The following is a 17,744-nucleotide window of genomic DNA, read 5'->3' on the forward strand; positions in this document are numbered from 1 at the left end:
AAGTTGCGTATTATTTGAATTGAAATAAAGTATGCAACCTAACGTAAGCAATGTCTTAACATATATGTGCAGTCTCTTTGCAAACATGTATTCTCCAGTGCCCCTTGTACACTGGAGAATACATTAAATACATTAAGAATACAGTAAGGGGCATACATTAAATGTATGCCCCTTGTGAAGCACCTCAGCTACAACAATGCTCTAATCCTTATGTATCATCAGTGACATTTTACAAGATGTTTTTATGTGCCTTTGGCCAACTCACAGAGAGGAAATGATGTTTGGCTGAGGTCCCCAATTTTCTGAGCTTCTGTGCCATAAGTTTCAAATTTTGCAATGTGAGAGCAAGGAATATGCAATTTTCTACGGGATGCCTCCCGCACGTTAACACAGCCAGTGTTTCACGCAGAAGGGGCTGTGCATTTTTCCTGGATAGCCCAAGGTCACTAAGAGGTTATGGCAATGTGTTTCATTGTTCTTAGAAAAACATATGTTTACCTGTGTTGTAGAGTGTGCCATCTCCTGAATAATCATGTGCTTGGAAATGGGTCTTTGAGGTAATTTTATCCAAAGAATGCTAGGCGCATGTGACCCTGTACGGAAGCTGTCCTTGTATTAGTGGGATCATCAGCCGAAATCCTGCTGCCGGTGCTGCTATTGGAAACTATCATGAAACTCATTTTCATGATGCCTGCTTTCATTTTTTGTAGCGAAAGCTACACTAGGCTAGTATAAGTGAGTTTTGCCGTGTCTAACCGAGGCCACAACTGCACATGCACCGTGACCATGGCAACTAGCTGCGCCGTTCCACAGGTGTTCCGCTGCTGGGCCAACTTGTGACTTCACGTGCCTCGTTATGCAGCCTCTCTGTGCATGTGCAAATCGTTCGTGGCTCACCCAATGAGTCGTCAGGTACGTGGTGCTCATCGCAGAGAGGAGAAGGACGGTAGTGGCATCCCAATAGATGCGCGCGCCGGAGTGGAGAGGAGGAGAAGGGTAGTTTCCACACTGCGGACGCACGTGCTGCTGCGGAGAGCTGACCGAGCAGGAAAGCGTCTGCCGGCATCGCACGCTTAGAGCGTGAAGGTGGGTTCAGCATGGAACGGCCGTTAACTTTGATGCGTTCAACGGAGCGCAGGTTGGTTGTGTTCGATGAAACACTCGATCGCCCGCAGGCAAAGCTTTCGCTCCACATTTTGTTCAGCAGCATTGAATCCCTCTCATTTTTCTTCATTGCACGCAGGAAAATCTCCTAACCATTGCCTTTGAGGCTGTTTCTTTTCAACAGCAGAGGAGGCAGGAGGCTGTCCAGTAGATTTGGAGGATGGTCCCAATGCAAATGGTAGTTATCCCAGCTGGGAATTCAGAAACTGTACTACACCATGCATAGCAGCATTAGAGCATACAATAGCTGTGACTGCTCTGCATGTGTCTGACAGCAGTGTTACAACAGAGCGTACAAGTCACCTTACAGGGGATGGAGGCCAAATTAAGTTGTGTGCAGCAGTGGCATGACCACAAAACCATGTCCACAAGGAAACCGGCAACACTTTGATTTGATCTGCTTGACAGACCACAGCACTTGTGGGCAAGAGGCCAGAAGCCTTGTAATGATGCAGTTCAGTTGTGTCTGCAGTGCCTTGGTGGAAGTTGGAGAGCTGTGTGAAAAATCTTCCACAGATCTCAATGTCTCCATCATGGGATAGAACATTTGTTGCAACAACCACATTGCCATCTTCCATAAGAAGGCACGAATCAGCAGCATTAATTTCGACAACCATATCTGGCAGAGCAATTTTGCGAAATTGTTCACCAGTGAATCTTGGCGGTGTAGGGCCAGAATCGTGTGGCTTGTGCAAACTTGCTTGTCTAACTGGGCATGCTCTGGGCAGCTGATGTCGTTCATAAGTACGCCTGATAATTTGTTGCAGTGGCCGGTTTGCTGACTTCAGGTCCTGCTTCAGTTCACCTCGAAACAAAATGCAGAAAAGGATACTTCTTCTTACCATACTTCTTCATATCAGCAGGAAGGTGCACTACGGAATGTATGTTATATACGTAAATTCCTTCATCATACAGGCCCTCAGCATCCATAGCAAATTCTCTGAGGAGGTGCTCTGCTACATTTAACTTTGATTGGCAAAGTACAGGGCTTGCCAGGATGGACACTGCTACACAAAGCTTCATGAAATGATTGTAGTAGCGCTTCTCGACGTTGTTCTTCAGTACTACAGGGCCAAAGTAGAAGAGGAAGTTTCTGAACTCAGTGGCTTTCCATCTTTCCAATTCACAGAGGCTTCTTGGCTTGCGGGACATTTCTTGAGGTGTGTACTTTTGCACCTCCATTAGCATTCCTGAAATGGCAATCTGAAGACGTGCTGGCACCTTTGCCTTGTGTGGCCCTCCCTGCACCCAGTAGTGGAGAAGCCTCCGCATTGCCCCTAAGCAGACGAGGTGCATGTACGCTAGTGGGAAATCACTCACCATGCCAATCTGCAAAGCAAGTAGTGAAGATTGTTGGTGATGGTGTTCTTTCTGCTGCTGGTTTCGGAAAGATTCGTTTGTTCTTAGTGGACAACTGACCTCTGGGAGGATAACTTTCCTGGCTCTTGCGGAAAAGGTTCCCTCCTGAGTACATTTTTCGCAACTGTAGTACCCACCATGGCCCTTGATGCACTTCAAAAATGCCCTCGCTGGCGCATCACAAATAAATGCATGCAGTTTGACTGCACACTTTTGTCCGCCTTCACTTATTCCTTCTGTTTGCAACATACTCATCTCAGCAATGAAATCATCAAGGTATTCCTGCACGCTGGGGGGTTTCGCACTGCCTACAAACAAAGCTATGACAAACGGCGTTAGCTTGTCATTTTCTGCAACTGATGCCAATATGGGCCAGAACTGTTTTGTTGAACTTTCCGATGTGGGGAGCCCATCAATGTTGACCAGAAGTGAAATTGTGTCTCTGCAGTGATGCTGCCACTTCTCATAATTTGTTGTAAGGTTGTTTTGATTCCAAAGTAGTGATACAGTCCAGATCCCATCTCTTTGACTTTGCAAGACCTTGGCGTTCTAAGGAGTGTTCTCGCATCACCAGGAAGTTCAGGGTGGCCATGCCTCTTTAATACTTTGAGAAGCAAGGCAACGTGTGATGCGCAAGCTTTTGTATCACGGGCCCATGTTGTCAGTTCGCTGACTAGGCTTGGCTGTTCTTCACCTGTAGCATGTTATCTTTAATTCCTCCAGCCTCTGAGCTGCAGCTATAGGTTCTACAGAGTCGATGACTCATCCAAAGCATTTGGAGCTGCAATGTCAAGATTACTGTCTTCAGCTTGTTCTCTAGCATTTCCGCTCCTTTGTATGGAATGCAAGGCGGTCGGAAACATGCATGCAAGATGGTTTTGAATATCTCGGCTACTCTTCTCTTAATTAACCTGTCGCTTACTGAGCTCATAGGGCGCCTACAGCGCTTCATTTCTGTCTGCAATGACTTGACGTACTCTGTAAAGAAAGAGCAGCGTCCGAGAACCAACTAAATTTTTTTCAGCTCTAAAAGAGCCTGCGTCTAGACGACGATCGGAAAGGCACTCACATCGCTGGATGCGCTGTTTGCGAGCTTGGGCTGATGTGCTCCGAGTGCAGCAGGACTGCAGAGGACGTCGCCTTAGCTTTGCTTCAAGGCGTAAATGTTGGGGAGATCGGCACAATGAAGCCGCTAGGTGAGCTGCGCACCCGTCGCACTTTCGCGGCCTTCAAGCTGGTAGCAGACGATCGTGATACGGTAGATCTGACAAAGTTGAAATAAGCGGATAAAGATTAAGAAGACATCGGAATAATGCATTCACTGTAAAAATCAGCTGTTCTTTACCCCCGCTTTAATAAAAATAGGCCATTTCAACTATTTTGATGGGGCTCCACCTCCAGACTGCTCCAGACCTGTGATCCTCTTCTGGTCTATCAACACTGGGCGACTGCTTTCACGGGAAAGCTATGCGGGAAAGAAAGGGAAAGGAAAAATAAATCAACAATGGGGGAAGTATAGGCTAGGTGGCGAAAGCTACCGCCCGGTACAAAGGGTAAAGCCATTATCATCCATCCATCCATCCATCCGACCATGGCGGTCGAGGCGTTGCGTGTATGCGATTCATGATACGATTCCTCGCGGTTTAGTGTTCCATTTTGTTCCACTGTGCTTCGGTATCGCAGTTTTCAGCCGCTTCGGTGAATGATAAGTATAGTGCCGGAAGCATGTCGACAGGACGAAATGGGTTTACGCTTGCGTGATGGATGTTGCTTGGAGGGTCGTTCTACAGTGTCGCCGTTGACCAACCCCAAACACGATACGATCGAGGTCGCAGTGACCTCTGCCAAGTAACCGCAAGGAATTCTGTGCCTTCGGCTGACAAGTGTGTGCTTCCTACATCTTGCGATTCGTGTATTGAACTGCTTAGCACTGCGGGTTTCAGTAGTGAGTGAGGACTTTTCCGCGACGGTTAATCAGTGCTTTCAGAAACGCAGAGTACCTGCTACAAACGCTGACTTTTATGCTACTGAACGGAAGTCGACGCGCAAGGTAGCATTTTTACAAAACGTAGCTCATTTTCACGGTAAGCGGTTAGAATCGTGTGCAGCATATCGCCCTATCACGGCGGCATCCGCGTAGTGCTTTTTAGCTGCTCCTCGAAGCCTGAAATGCTGGATAAAAGGAAAGTCCTCTGTATCGAAGAATTTGTTTTTTTATCCGGCTATTGTGTAAAAGAAACACAGTGTGCAGTGCATCCTGAGTATGTGCTCCTCTTAGGACAGGGCATTTAGCTTGTAGTTTCTGTTGGATTCACTCCTATACCTCTGCTACAGCAAGGTCTACAAGCAGGCCTGCATACCTTGCATTTATATAAGGGTAAACTTTGTGTTCTGTACAACGATGAACCAAGTATTTCCGGGTGCAGACCATGCAGGCCTGCCAAGTGCTTGAGAAGGGGCTCCTGTCTCAGGTGACAGCAGGCCGGCCACTGTTATCTTGTAGTCTTAGAACTGCTCCTAGATGCTTGGGCTTTTGGGAAGTTAGTGGCGCTACTGAGCTTGACCTTCGGCTACTCGGTTATCTACAGCCCCTTCATATATGTTGACGGGTGGCTGGGCTTGCAGTTCTCAAAATGCATAATAGTCTCCAGGACAAGTCAATGTAAGGGCAGCTTGGTTGGTCTTGCAATCACTTGAGGCCATGGCCAGACTAAAGTACAAAAGATAGCTATGTAACTTTTGGTATAATTGTAGGGCACATGAGGTATTAATGCAAGTCTTCCTAAGCTGTACAAAGGCTGATTAGTACCGTGTAATATACCTTTTGTGGCAAGGTACTTACTGCATCAGCAAATTGAAGCTCAAAATGGAACTGCAGTGTCACCAGGAGATGCAGTGTTGTGCAAGGCCTGCTACTATGTGTGCTTATCTGATATGATGCATTTCAGTTATGCACATGACCTATTAGCAGCTTCTCCAAGTTTAGGATCTTTCAGTAGTGGTCTGTTAATCAAAATAATCACCACCGTGACTGGTTTTGTTGGGTCATCATTTCCGTAGCGTCGCTCTTGAGCCTGCTGTGACGCTGCACATGGCTTGCACATGCTTTTATGGCCGGTATTGTTGAGCACACAACATTGGTTTTATGGTGTAGATCGGAGCAGATAGCGGCATGTGATTTGCAAAAACAAGGATGTTTTCATGTTTCTCCTCACAGGTGGTGGCCACAATGGTGTGTTTGCAGCCTTTGTATATTTCTTGCTTTGTTAATAATGCAGTTACATTAGTACGAACCATGTAATGTACTGAGTGTCGCGAGATTTGAAATTGTCAGGCATGCTTTTACATTCGTGGCAGAGAAGACAACAAAACACAAGCACTTGTGTCGTGCTGTCTTGTCTCTCATCTTCATCTGTTTTGTGCTCATCTGCCATTAATACATACCAACTAGCTCAACTTCTCACGCTAATTCTCCTACATGACTTGTGGCTCTCCGTGCATATTTGTGCTGGCAGTATTTGTGATAACAATGCTAACTGACCGCAGTGTTATTACAAGGGCGAATCCTTTTGTACCACTCTGGAGTTTGGGTTGGCGGTGGCTCAGCGGTTATGGTGCTCGGCTGCTGACCCAAAAGACACGGGTTCGATCCCGGCCGCGGCAGCTAGAATTTCGATGGAGGCGAAATTCTAGGGGCCCGTGTACTGTGCGATGTCAGTGCACGTTAAAGAACCCCAGGTGGTCGAAATTTCCGGAGCCCTTCACTGCGGCGTCTCTCATAGCCTCAGTCGCTTTGGGACGTTAAACCCCATAAACCAAACCAAACCAAGTTGTGTTCTTAGACGATTCATATTTTGTATAACAGAAAATGAAGGGCATTAATGTGCTCTTCACTTTATGACTGTCGCTTGACCTTAATTTTTTTTTCACAGGCAACTGATATGAAAAACAGGTGGCTTTTGAAGCTGTCAACGTCCAGCTAGAAACGCTCTGAAAGAGAAGCAAATGGTTCCTTGCGATTTTTCACTCGCTGGCAGGAGTGGTACATATAATGCATTACAGCCTTCAGGGCGCTGCTTGAAAAGACTGAAACACTGATAAGGGAAGCAGTTTTATTTATTTATTTATGCACATTCTTACAGGGCACTTCAGGCCATTGTTATAGGGCAGAGATATGAAAAAAAAGAAGGAATGTAGAAATGCAGTGCTTTATACACAATACATGCAGTATGCAAATGAACAAAATAAGCACTGAAACATTTCCGATGATAGCAACATGGTGGACAGTACACAATACACAAGAAAGGAATCACTGTGACAATTCAATTAGAAAAGAGAAACACTGCAACAGATCAGCTCTGTCCACATATACAAATTGGTCATGTAGGAATGAAAAAAAAAAACAACATAGAAGGCGCAGTGACGATGGGATCTGGCAAACTGTTTCACTCGTGTATTGTGCGGGGGGGGGATTTAAAAAACATTTAGTCGGGAGTTGTGTTCTCTTTTTTTCATGCTGTTGTCCACACGGACAGACACATAAGAAGGTTTCTTTATGCAAGTTTCACTGATAATTCCAGTTTGATTTTTAGGATATTAAAAAGCAAAGATAGTTGTAATTATTTACGCCTATCAGAAAGCAAGGGCCAGCCCAAACATTTCAAACTATCAGATGACCGGTTCGTGAAATCATAGTCTCAGGAGAAACGAGCTGCACGCTTCTGTATACATTAGAGTTGCAGAAAATGACAAGCTAACGCCGTTTGTCATAGCTTTGTTTGTAGGCAGTGCGAAACCCCCCAGCGTGCAGGAATACCTTGATGATTTCATTGCTGAGATGAGTATGTTGCAAACAGAAGGAATAAGTGAAGGCGGACAAAAGTGCGCAGTCAAACTGCATGCATTTATTTGTGATGCGCCAGCGAGGGCATTTTTGAAGTGCATCAAGGGCCATGGTGGGTACTACAGTTGCGAAAAATGTACTCAGGAGGGAACCTTTTCCGCAAGAGCCAGGAAAGTTATCCTCCCAGAGGTCAGTTGTCCACTAAGAATAAACGAATCTTTCCGAAACCAGCAGCAGAAAGAACACCATCACCAACAATCTTCACTACTTGCTTTGCAGATTGGCATGGTGAGTGATTTCCCACTAGAGTACATGCACCTCGTCTGCTTAGGGGCAATGCGGAGGCTTCTCCACTACTGGGTGCAGGGAGGGCCACACAAGGCAAATTTGCCAGCACGTCTTCAGATTGCCATTTCAGGAATGCTAATGGAGGTGCAAAAGTACACACCTCAAGAAATGTCCCGCAAGCCAAGAAGCCTCTGTGAATTGGAAAGATGGAAAGCCACTGAGTTCAGAAACTTCCTCTTCTACTTTGGCCCTGTAGTACTGAAGAACAACGTTGAGAAGCGCTACTACAATCATTTCATGAAGCTTTGTGTAGCAGTGTCCATCCTGGCAAGCCCTGGACTTTGCCAATCAAAGTTAAATGTAGCAGAGCACCTCCTCAGAGAATTTGTTATGGATGCTGAGGGCCTGTATGATTCCTGCTGATGTGAAGAAGTATGGACATATTGAATCCTTTTCTGCATTTTGTTTCGAGGTGAACTGAAGCAGGACCTGAAGTCAGCAAACCGGCCACTGCAACAAATTATCAGGCGTATTTATGAACGACATCAGCTGCCCAGAGCATGCCCAGTTAGACAAGCAAGTTTGCACAAGCCACACGATTCTGGCCCTACACCGCCAAGATTCACTGGTGAACAATTTCGCAAAATTGCTCTGCCAGATATGGTTGTCGAAATTAATGCTGCTGATTCGTGCCTTCTTACGGAAGATGGCAATGTGGTTGTTGCAACAAATGTTCTATCCCATGATGGAGACATTGAGATCTGTGGAAGATTTTTCACACAGCTCTCCAACTTCCACCAAGGCACTGCAGACACAACTGAACTGCATCATTACAAGGCTTCTGGCCTCTTGCCCACAAGTGCTGTGGTCTGTCAAGCAGATCAGATCAAAGTGTTGCCGGTTTCCTTGTGGACATGGTTTTGTGGTCATGCCACTGCTGCACACAACTTAATTTGGCCTCCATCCCCTGTAAGGTGACTTGTACGCTCTGTTGTAACACTGCTGTCAGACACATGCAGAACAGTCACAGCTATTGTATGCTCTAATGCTGCTATGCATGGTGTAGTACAGTTTCTGAATTCCCAGCTGGGATAACTACCATTTGCATTGGGACCATCCTCCAAATCTACTGGACAGCCTCCTGCCTCCTCTGCTGTTGAAAAGAAACAGCCTCAAAGGCAATGGTTAGGAGATTTTCCTGCGTGCAATGAAGAAAAATGAGAGGGATTCAATGCTGCTGAACAAAATGTGGAGCGAAAGCTTTGCCTGCGGGCGATCGAGTGTTTCATCGAACACAACCAACCTGCGCTCCGTTGAACGCATCAAAGTTAACGGCCGTTCCATGCTGAACCCACCTTCACGCTCTAAGCGTGCGATGCCGGCAGACGCTTTCCTGCTCGGTCAGCTCTCCGCAGCAGCACGTGCGTCCGCAGTGTGGAAACTACCCTTCTCCTCCTCTCCACTCCGGCGCGCGCATCTATTGGGATGCCACTACCGTCCTTCTCCTCTCTGCGATGAGCACCACGTACCTGACGACTCATTGGGTGAGCCACGAACGATTTGCACATGCACAGAGAGGCTGCATAACGAGGCACGTGAAGTCACAAGTTGGCCCAGCAGCGGAACACCTGTGGAACGGCGCAGCTAGTTGCCATGGTCACGGTGCATGTGCAGTTGTGGCCTCGGTTAGACACGGCAAAACTCACTTATACTAGCCTAGTGTAGCTTTCGCTACAAAAAATGAAAGCAGGCATCATGAAAATGAGTTTCATGATAGTTTCCAATAGCAGCACCGGCAGCAGGATTTCGGCTGATGATCCCACTAATACAAGGACAGCTTCCGTACAGGGCCACATGCGCCTAGCATTCTTTGGATAAAATTACCTCAAAGACCCATTTCCAAGCACATGATTATTCAGGAGATGGCACACTCTACAACACAGGTAAACATATGTTTTTCTAAGAACAATGAAACACATTGCCATAACCTCTTAGTGACCTTGGGCTATCCAGGAAAAATGCACAGCCCCTTCTGCGCGAAACACTGGCTGTGTTAACGTGCGGGAGGCATCCCGTAGAAAATTGCATATTCCTTGCTCTCACATTGCAAAATTTGAAACTTATGGCACAGAAGCTCAGAAAATTGGGGATCTCAGCCAAACATCATTTCCTCTCTGTGAGTTGGCCAAAGGCACATAAAAACATCTTGTAAAATGTCACTGATGATACATAAGGAGTAGAGCATTGTTGTAGCTGAGGTGCTTCACAAGGGGCATACATTTAATGTATGCCCCTTACTGTATTCTTAATGTATTTAATGTATTCTCCAGTGTACAAGGGGCACTGGAGAATACATGTTTGCAAAGAGACTGCACATATATGTTAAGACATTGCTTACGTTAGGTTGCATACTTTATTTCAATTCAAATAATACGCAACTTACACATACTGTTATGTTGTTAAGCTCGTGACTTTTTCATTTACTTAAGGAAAAAGAGATTCCACGCCCTCACAGAGGGTCCGTGAGCAAGAAGAGCAAAAAGCACTACATCAGAAGAGCAAAAACAAAATATAACAAAATACTTCAGAGTATGACACTCAATTGTTGCACTTGGCAGCTTTTTTGACAATGGTCTAAATTTTGCTTTTCAGATGTTCTCAGCATATAGTACACTTCACAGACTCCAATGACATTGCTACACTACCATCAGCTTGGGTTCATAAAAACAAAGCCTTCTGGCCACCATTCAAGAGTTTGGCGAAAGTAAATGCTGCCATCAAGCACCAAAGGCGGCATGACACACAATGGCAACAGTTTGCCTGCAGAGTCCTGTCGACCACAGGTAAGTATAGAACGCGATACAAATGTCACTATTCAAAGATTACCTTTTTGGTACCTCAGAATGTAACACTACCCAAAACTGTCCAGCTTTAGAAGGCTATGAGTTTGCTCATGCCAAATTAGCTTCCTCTTATTTTATGTGTAACCTGGCGGTGACCAGTCAGTGACCTGCCAGAGAGCAGTCCAAGAGAGGCAACACGAAGGCACCCAGCTGCAGTTTCATTTGAGACTGACAAGCAGATGCTACAGTAAAATGTACAGACAGTGCACTAGCACGTGTGCCAGGGTGTTTCAGCTTGCATCTGACATCACCAGGCCTGAGTAGCGAAAGCTGCAGAATACTGCTTGTGAGCACTTCTTAAAATTATAAAAAGTTCTCAATTCGCACAAATGCATTTTGTGAAGTTACAATGTGAAGAAAAAAAAATTGGGTGCGTGAAAGCCTCAGTTGCTGCTTGAGGCCTGGTGCATATACCTGTGTGTTTTGTTGTACGCTACTGTAAATCAGTAGCCATGGTACTATATCGCTGCTAGGTCAGGTGATGCATACAGCGCTTAGTATGGCTAATAGTTATCTCCTGATTGGAAGTATTCACAAGAGCCACTAAATTGGACAACACTTTAATAAGCTACCCTTTTACACCTCTATTTTGTTTTCTGCTGTTCGAGCACCTTATATGCATATGTGCTAATAATGTCAAACAACTTTGCTGTATACTGCTACTGACTTTCTTTTTGCAGACAGCTATGAAGTCACACGTAGAGGGGCTTTAAGGGCTGAAGATCAATCGGACTTGACATCAGTGTTGGGTATCTCAGTCTAAATGGTAAAGTCAAAAATAGTGTATTCACAGATGAGATTGTGTACAAATCAGAAACAAAGATGAAGAAGGTTTACTGTCATGACAGCTGCACACACACATGTACAACCTGGTTCTTGTTCATATAAAAAATTCAGGGGGGCACTTTGCTGACCTAAAGTGTGGTGAGTCGAAAGCCTTTAGTGCGGTGTTGCAGCTTGTGTCACTGATCTGTGGTTAAGATGTTAACTAAGTACACAGCTGTTTGTGAATCTTAAATGCTGGAGTGCATTTGGGAGGCATCCGTCTGATTCGATGCCTTTCTGCACACACTCTCTTTTAGCGTCCTAGACAAGAACTACTTATGCGCTGGCAGGAAGTAGCGTAGCCATTAGCACGCTCGGCTGCGGAACGGAAGGATTGGGGTTCGAATAACATCGTGCACAAAGGTTTTTTTCTGGTCTGGCTAGATAAGCGTGACACCTCTGCTGACAACGTTCTGTTGACAACGATGCAGCATTAAAGCTGTTCGCCTTAAAAAGCACATAAAACAATTGCTACTTACGTTGTCACCAAGACGTCCAAGCGTATGCCCCGAAGCTTTGGCGTCACACGTTCTGGGACAGGTTACACATGCAGCCAGATGCATTCATATTTATGGCAGTTTTTTGGCTGTGTAGTGCTCACCTCATTTTCTCCACCAGTTTCTCACCTTCATGCGTAGCAACGTAAACTCACAGTTATCATTCTTGTGCACAACACTAATCCGTAACTATTCTAGTTAACTGCATTGCAGCATGCCTCGCAACTTTCGGCCAGCCCCGCCATCTCATTCATGGCTTGTGTGGCATTGGATTGGATTGCTTGCAGCACAGACAGATGCACTGCATCCAGTCCAGATATTAGCTCTATGAGTCCAGCAGCATGAATGCTTGCTTGGACACAAGTGCAACATTAGCTGCACAGTTCACCCATTGAAACATTTAGTGTCACTGCCGTCAATGGAGTACAGCACAGCCTTTTTTTTTTCTCAGCTACGTCAACAAAAGAAATTTACCACTGGTTCCAGTTTCGTTTTGGCGGCGATTTCGATTTGATTTCGAGATCATTGTCAATGCAAGTGAGATCACAGATTGAAAACATTTCAGTTACCACAGGTCAGCAGTACAGGAAGAAACAACCCTGCCAGCACTCATGCTGTAGAGAGCAAACGTACTTTCAGTTACGGGTCTGTATAGTTTTTAAGCAGCATTGTATTGAAACGAACTGCTCATAGTAGATGTCTGAATGAAAAAGTACCTTAGATATAGCACATATATGCATTACTGAGAGATAAATGAAGTCTGTCAATAATTTTACAAATGCAGCTAGTATCCCTTACATTTCAAAGATTGTCACAATTAATAACAATACTTATACCGTGCTTGCAGGTCATGTCTCTCAACCAGCTCAACCCTCTGCGTCCGCTTGTAAACCAGGAAGACCAAGTAGTATGCTTTCTGACAATAACAGTCATCCATGCGAGGCAGGTAAGTGAACTCTTCTTTTCTACCAAATTAAAAGGTACACAGTTTAAACTGCATGCAGACATTTTTGCACATGGCTTGTATGTTCTGCTGCTTTAATACATTTGTTTTCCATTCAGAACAACCGGAAGCCTATCATTGCAGCTAGCGCTTGAACACCCTGCAGTGAACAAAATCATACATATTTTAATTTCGCTGAAACGGCAGCTGTTCAATTGTGTTTCTATTTAATTGCATGCGCATGACTTCTTGCAATCCTGTAAATATTCTTGAGGTCAGTTCTTTGTACTGTTACTAAATTATTTCTTTTTCTGTAGTGCAGCCCAGTGCCTTCATGATAGGCGCAGCACACAATATTTTCTTGTTTTTCTTTATGTCACCAAAATTAGGTTATCAAACAGAGCAGTGAAAATACGGACTGTTAATTGCTTACAGAATGAACTCTTGTCTGATATCCTCGCATTAAAATGGACGTACAGTAGCATTGCTTAGAATGGGAGCATGGAACCTTCATCCTAGTTCGTAATTTATTTCTACATAGTATCCCTGTCTATTAATTTAGGGCATATGCATGTTTAATTGTACCACCTAGGGATACCTCACAACAGCATGCCAGCTGCCTTCAATATGATAAAAACTGACTATAGCAATAGAGTTCCCCACTGTTAACTTGAGAAATCCTGATTTTATTTTCTTGGTCTGATTTCGAACCTAATTCTGTTTTGACCTAGAGAAATCACATGACTGTGCAAGATGGAGACACTGCAAGAGAAAAGACATCTCACATTCTGCGAAGTATTCTAACATCTGAACTGGCTTCTAGCTACAGCTGGTATGGCGCCAAGGGAAGAACAAGCTCTGTGAGCTGAGTATATGCAAGATCATGTGCAGTAAGTATTATTTGGAGGAAGCTATTTAAAATCTTAAAGGAGTACAGATATAAAATTTTAAATTCAAATAAGTGATCTGATTTGTGTTGTGGGCACAAAGGGTTTTACTATTCCAAATGCTCTGATTTCACTGATTCCACATGCCAAAAATTATTGACAGAGGAGCTGTTGGCCAATGCTGACATCGATCATCTATATATGGACTGGTTGGCAGAGTCACCAGCAAAACATGGGGCAAGTCCTCACCATGCCATCACATGATGCCATAATGGACTCCAGCACTGGCATTGACCTGACAGAGACCGAAAGTACTCATATAAAACAATTTAACTGTTCACACTATGCACTAGATATTTAAGCTCATTTACATGATTAATAGGCTTTTACATCTCATTAAAAGCAGAAAAACCAACACCCACAAATACTGTGTCTGTATTCCTTTAAGACTTCGAATATAAATCAGATCACAGGATCAATATCTACATTAAGTGTTTATAACTGAATTTGTAGGTCTTGGTAGGATTGCGTCAAGACCAGCGATATGTGTTTTAAAAAAAAAATGCCAAACTTTCATTGTTTATTTTCAATCTGCACATGCATGCACTTCACAACTAGCCACATGGATTTTTGTTGTCATCTGGTTCATTGGCTCATTGCTGCAGTGCCATGAATATTACCACAGGTTAGAACAAGCTAGAATTACCGCCGTCATAGTATGCATTTGGTATTGTTTTCATACTGCCTGCACAGAAGGCATGGTCCAGCAATGGAATTTGCAATAAGATGTGTAGAAATTTGCCATCCTTTGTTACTCAAGCCCATGCCCTTTGCCTGCTGGTTCAAAATTAAGGAAATGCAGTAGTTTGGCTGCAATAATTTTTAGAGGTGAGATATATTTTTCTATAAAAAATACATAACATATACTTTCTCATTTGTGTATATGGTTGCCTAACTGACCAGCAGACCTCAACTCAGGCACAGCAAACTACGCTGAAAGAAATCGAAAAGGCAGCCATGTCATGGTTTCTGCATGCAACTGAACGGGTAATGTGCAAGAAAACTGGCGAACAAAGCTGTGCTCCTGAGCAAAACTGAATGACGAGGGTGTTGCTAGTGTGCTACATTTTTTTGTTGATATTAACATCTTGGGTTGAGGATTTCTCATTCCAAACTGTTGATATTTTTCCTGTGAAACTGTGCTGAGAGATGATTGATTTTTAGAGAGCACAGAATTTAGTAGATTATTTGAATAGAGACTGTGAAAACTTCTGCATATCAGCCTGTGTAGTTAGGTTGAATCATGAAATGTGTCTTTTGGTTAACTTGGGTATTCTTAGACTGCTAAGTCCTCACACACCTCTCTTTACTTGGTTTGTGGTGGTTTTACTCCTGGAAGTATGTACATTACTTGTGCAAGGATTAATTCCTTGCCACAAGTACCATTTGGTGCCAACACCATGTGAAGGGGCTGCAATTTGTATATTGTGCTGCAAGTTTTTTTTTTTCAAATGCAGTCAGTGATTGAAAAAAAAAGGTGAACTGAAAGAAGTGTCTCTATGTAAAGGGCCTTTTTTGTCTTCCTTCCAGCAAGGCAGCCTATTTCAGCTTTGGCCCAGGGGGCAGGATTTCTGCTTTACGTCTATACATGACTCTCCTTTCGATGACACTATAGTAGAACCGAAAAGAAGACTGCCTAGAATGAGAAGTCAAGCAATATCTTGAAAACGTGTCACTTTATTGATACCTAGCAGTTGTAGCATACTTAGTGTCTAGAAATGCGATGCTTTGTGTGTGAACAATATTTTTTTCTCTGACCAAGCTGGGCATATTGTTGCCCATCTGAAATTTGCTTGTATCGAGCTATACTTGCTGTTTTGGTCTCTAGTTCCACTATGCTTGTGTAAATTTGTTCCTGACTGCTAGTACTAGAGTTATTTCTCACCCCAATAGTGCGTTTGTATTGCGGTTCCAGCAAAAAAAAGATATGTGGATTTTAATGACTTTTATTATCTACATAAGAGATGATCATATTTCCTGGGGCTTGTAGCAGTCTTATAACTTGTTAATGTTAATATCATGCTCTATGCAGCGTGTTTTACTGTGCGATGTCAGTGCACGTAAAAGAACCCCAGGTGGTCGAAATTTCCGGAGCCCTCCACTACGGTGTCTCTCATAGCCTTAGTTGCTTTGGGACGTTACACCCCATAAACCAAACCAAACCTTTTCTTCTGGCCGTGCTAGTTGCCTTGAAACCCATCTACTCCTTATGCACACTTATACATGCTTTTTATTTCTAGTCCTGTGCTTGCTGAAATTTGATCTGACTGGTAGTGCCTGTGTCAATATTTTAACCTCTAATCCGTGTGCATGTATTGCTGTTATAGCAAAAAAAGGCTCATTTGTGATTTGAGTGACACAAGCATAGTTCTTGTACCTTGTAGCAGCCAGATGACCGTTCTTATTTTAGTCATTCCACATGTAGCTTGACTGAAATGTTTATCTTCTCACCATGCTAATTGCCTTGAAGGCCACCTACTACTTATGCACAGCTATATACTTGCTTTTATCTCTAGTTGCATGCTTGCTGCAATTTGATCCTGACAGATAGTGCTTATGCTATTATTTTGATCTCTAATCTATGTAGTTGGGTTGTATTGCTGTTATAGGAAGAAAGGGTCATTTGTGTTTTAAAAACATTGATTATTCTAAATAAGGCAATAGTTCCTATGCCTAATTATTGCAGTCATATACTTTGCCTCATTTCAGCTATGCTACGTGCAGTGTGATCGAGATTTTTTCTCCTCTGCTGCGTATGCTTGTATTGTTGTTTCAGTAAAAAAAATTGCATTTGTGTTTTTATGTTGGTTTTTTGGTGCTTTACATCCCAAAGTGACCCAGGCTATAAGGGATGCCGTAGTGGAGGGCTCCAGATAATTTCGACCACCTGGGGTTCTCTAGCGTGCACTGACACCACACAGTACACTGGCCTCTTAACTTTTCGCCTCCACCGAAATGGGACTGCCATGGCTGACTTCGAACCCGTGTCTTTTGGGTCAGCAGCGGAGCATCATATGACCAATGAGGCACTGAGTGGCATATTTGTGTTTTGTTGCATTCATTATTTATAAGACAGTCATATAATATTGATGCCTTACAGTATGCCGCTACTTTTCGTTTTAATGTCATGCCCTTTGCAGTTCAATTAATATTTTTTGTTCTGACCAAGATAATCATCCCAAAGCCTGTTTAGACTTTACATGACTTATATGTATATACCTGCTGTTTTAACTGCATTGTTATTTTGAGTTGGGCCAGCCAACTCTACATCTGGGGTTGGCTTGGCTACTTATTGTATTAGAATCCTACTGCTTGAAGTTTGAAAACGTGATAATTTTGGCTCATGCTAACCAGACAAGCTAAACAAAATTAATGAAGCCTATTACACACATTGCGTAAGAAGGTCTATGCGCACACCATCCATGACCTTGCTCTCAATAACGAGAAATGCCTGAGACGAGCTGTTAAAGCTGTGTTAATGCTTCTTTTGTGTGAGTTGTTCTGTTTCATGTGGTGTTAGTAAAAATGAAATTCAGCTGTGAATCAGCATTCGGCCTGATCATCAGCATGCCCCATATATTTGAATAAAACTATTTTAGCCAAAGCTTTGTGTTTTAAATCACTGCACAGCATAATCCAGGCCTGTGTTCTTTGTGTCGTTTTTACTATAGCATTGTTCTCGGCCATATGCAATTGGCCGAAATGCCAGAAGCGGAAGCTGGTTGTGTTGCGGCTATGAGGCACTGCTTCTGCTTTTGGTAATTTGGTCAGTCATGCGTGACCAGTAGCGACACTTTTGAAAAGGACACGAGGTTATATCGGGTCCTGGCAAAGGAAAAAATAAAATAGTAACGTCCTATTGAAGTCCTGCGAAGGTCCTGAAAATGTACTCGTCAGACATCCGAAGGACTTCTTTCAGCGTTTCACTTAGGATGTTTTCAGGATTTTTTCGGGACATCCGCGGGATGTGCGGGA

The 17,744-nt window shown here is 43.8% G+C and overlaps 1 protein-coding gene and 2 pseudogenes across 3 annotated transcripts; 2 read left to right on the top strand and 1 right to left on the bottom strand.

The window, feature by feature from the left end:
* Positions 1 to 1,489: 1,489 nt before the first annotated feature.
* LOC149355989 (uncharacterized) lies at positions 1,490 to 5,226 on the bottom strand (annotated as a pseudogene).
* Positions 4,344 to 10,010, top strand: LOC149355990 (uncharacterized; annotated as a pseudogene). Its single transcript, XR_016291607.1, has 2 exons — positions 4,344 to 4,406; positions 6,456 to 10,010. The product of XR_016291607.1 is annotated as an uncharacterized LOC149355990 (transcript).
* On the top strand, positions 4,404 to 16,606 carry LOC149355991 (uncharacterized). Of its 2 annotated transcripts, XM_089584062.1 has the most exons (5): positions 4,404 to 4,994; positions 10,307 to 10,497; positions 12,727 to 12,825; positions 13,554 to 13,712; positions 15,300 to 16,606. In XM_089584062.1, exons 2-4 carry the CDS (start codon positions 10,423 to 10,425, stop codon positions 13,689 to 13,691), a joined length of 312 nt encoding a protein of 103 aa, XP_089440188.1. In that variant the 5' UTR covers positions 4,404 to 4,994; positions 10,307 to 10,422; the 3' UTR covers positions 13,692 to 13,712; positions 15,300 to 16,606. The 2 variants fall into 2 exon arrangements, with proteins under 2 accessions (XP_089440188.1, XP_089440187.1); XM_089584061.1 differs by having other exon boundaries at positions 13,554 to 16,606.
* The last annotated feature ends 1,138 nt before the right edge of the window (positions 16,607 to 17,744 follow it).

This window comes from Amblyomma mixtum, chromosome 3 (assembly GCF_055824585.1).
Source record: "Amblyomma mixtum isolate Tamu chromosome 3, ASM5582458v1, whole genome shotgun sequence".
Taxonomy (NCBI): Eukaryota; Metazoa; Arthropoda; class Arachnida; order Ixodida; family Ixodidae; genus Amblyomma; species Amblyomma mixtum.

Bases quoted from the DNA above. Each gene is read 5' to 3' on its own strand.
- LOC149355991 (XM_089584061.1), top strand. From the start codon at position 10,423: ATGCTGCCATCAAGCACCAAAGGCGGCATGACACACAATGGCAACAGT. The intron at 10,498-12,726 runs GTAAGTATAGAA...CCGTGCTTGCAG, and splicing joins CAGAGTCCTGTCGACCACAG to GTCATGTCTCTCAACCAGCT. The intron at 12,826-13,553 runs GTAAGTGAACTC...GTTTTGACCTAG, and splicing joins CAGTCATCCATGCGAGGCAG to AGAAATCACATGACTGTGCA.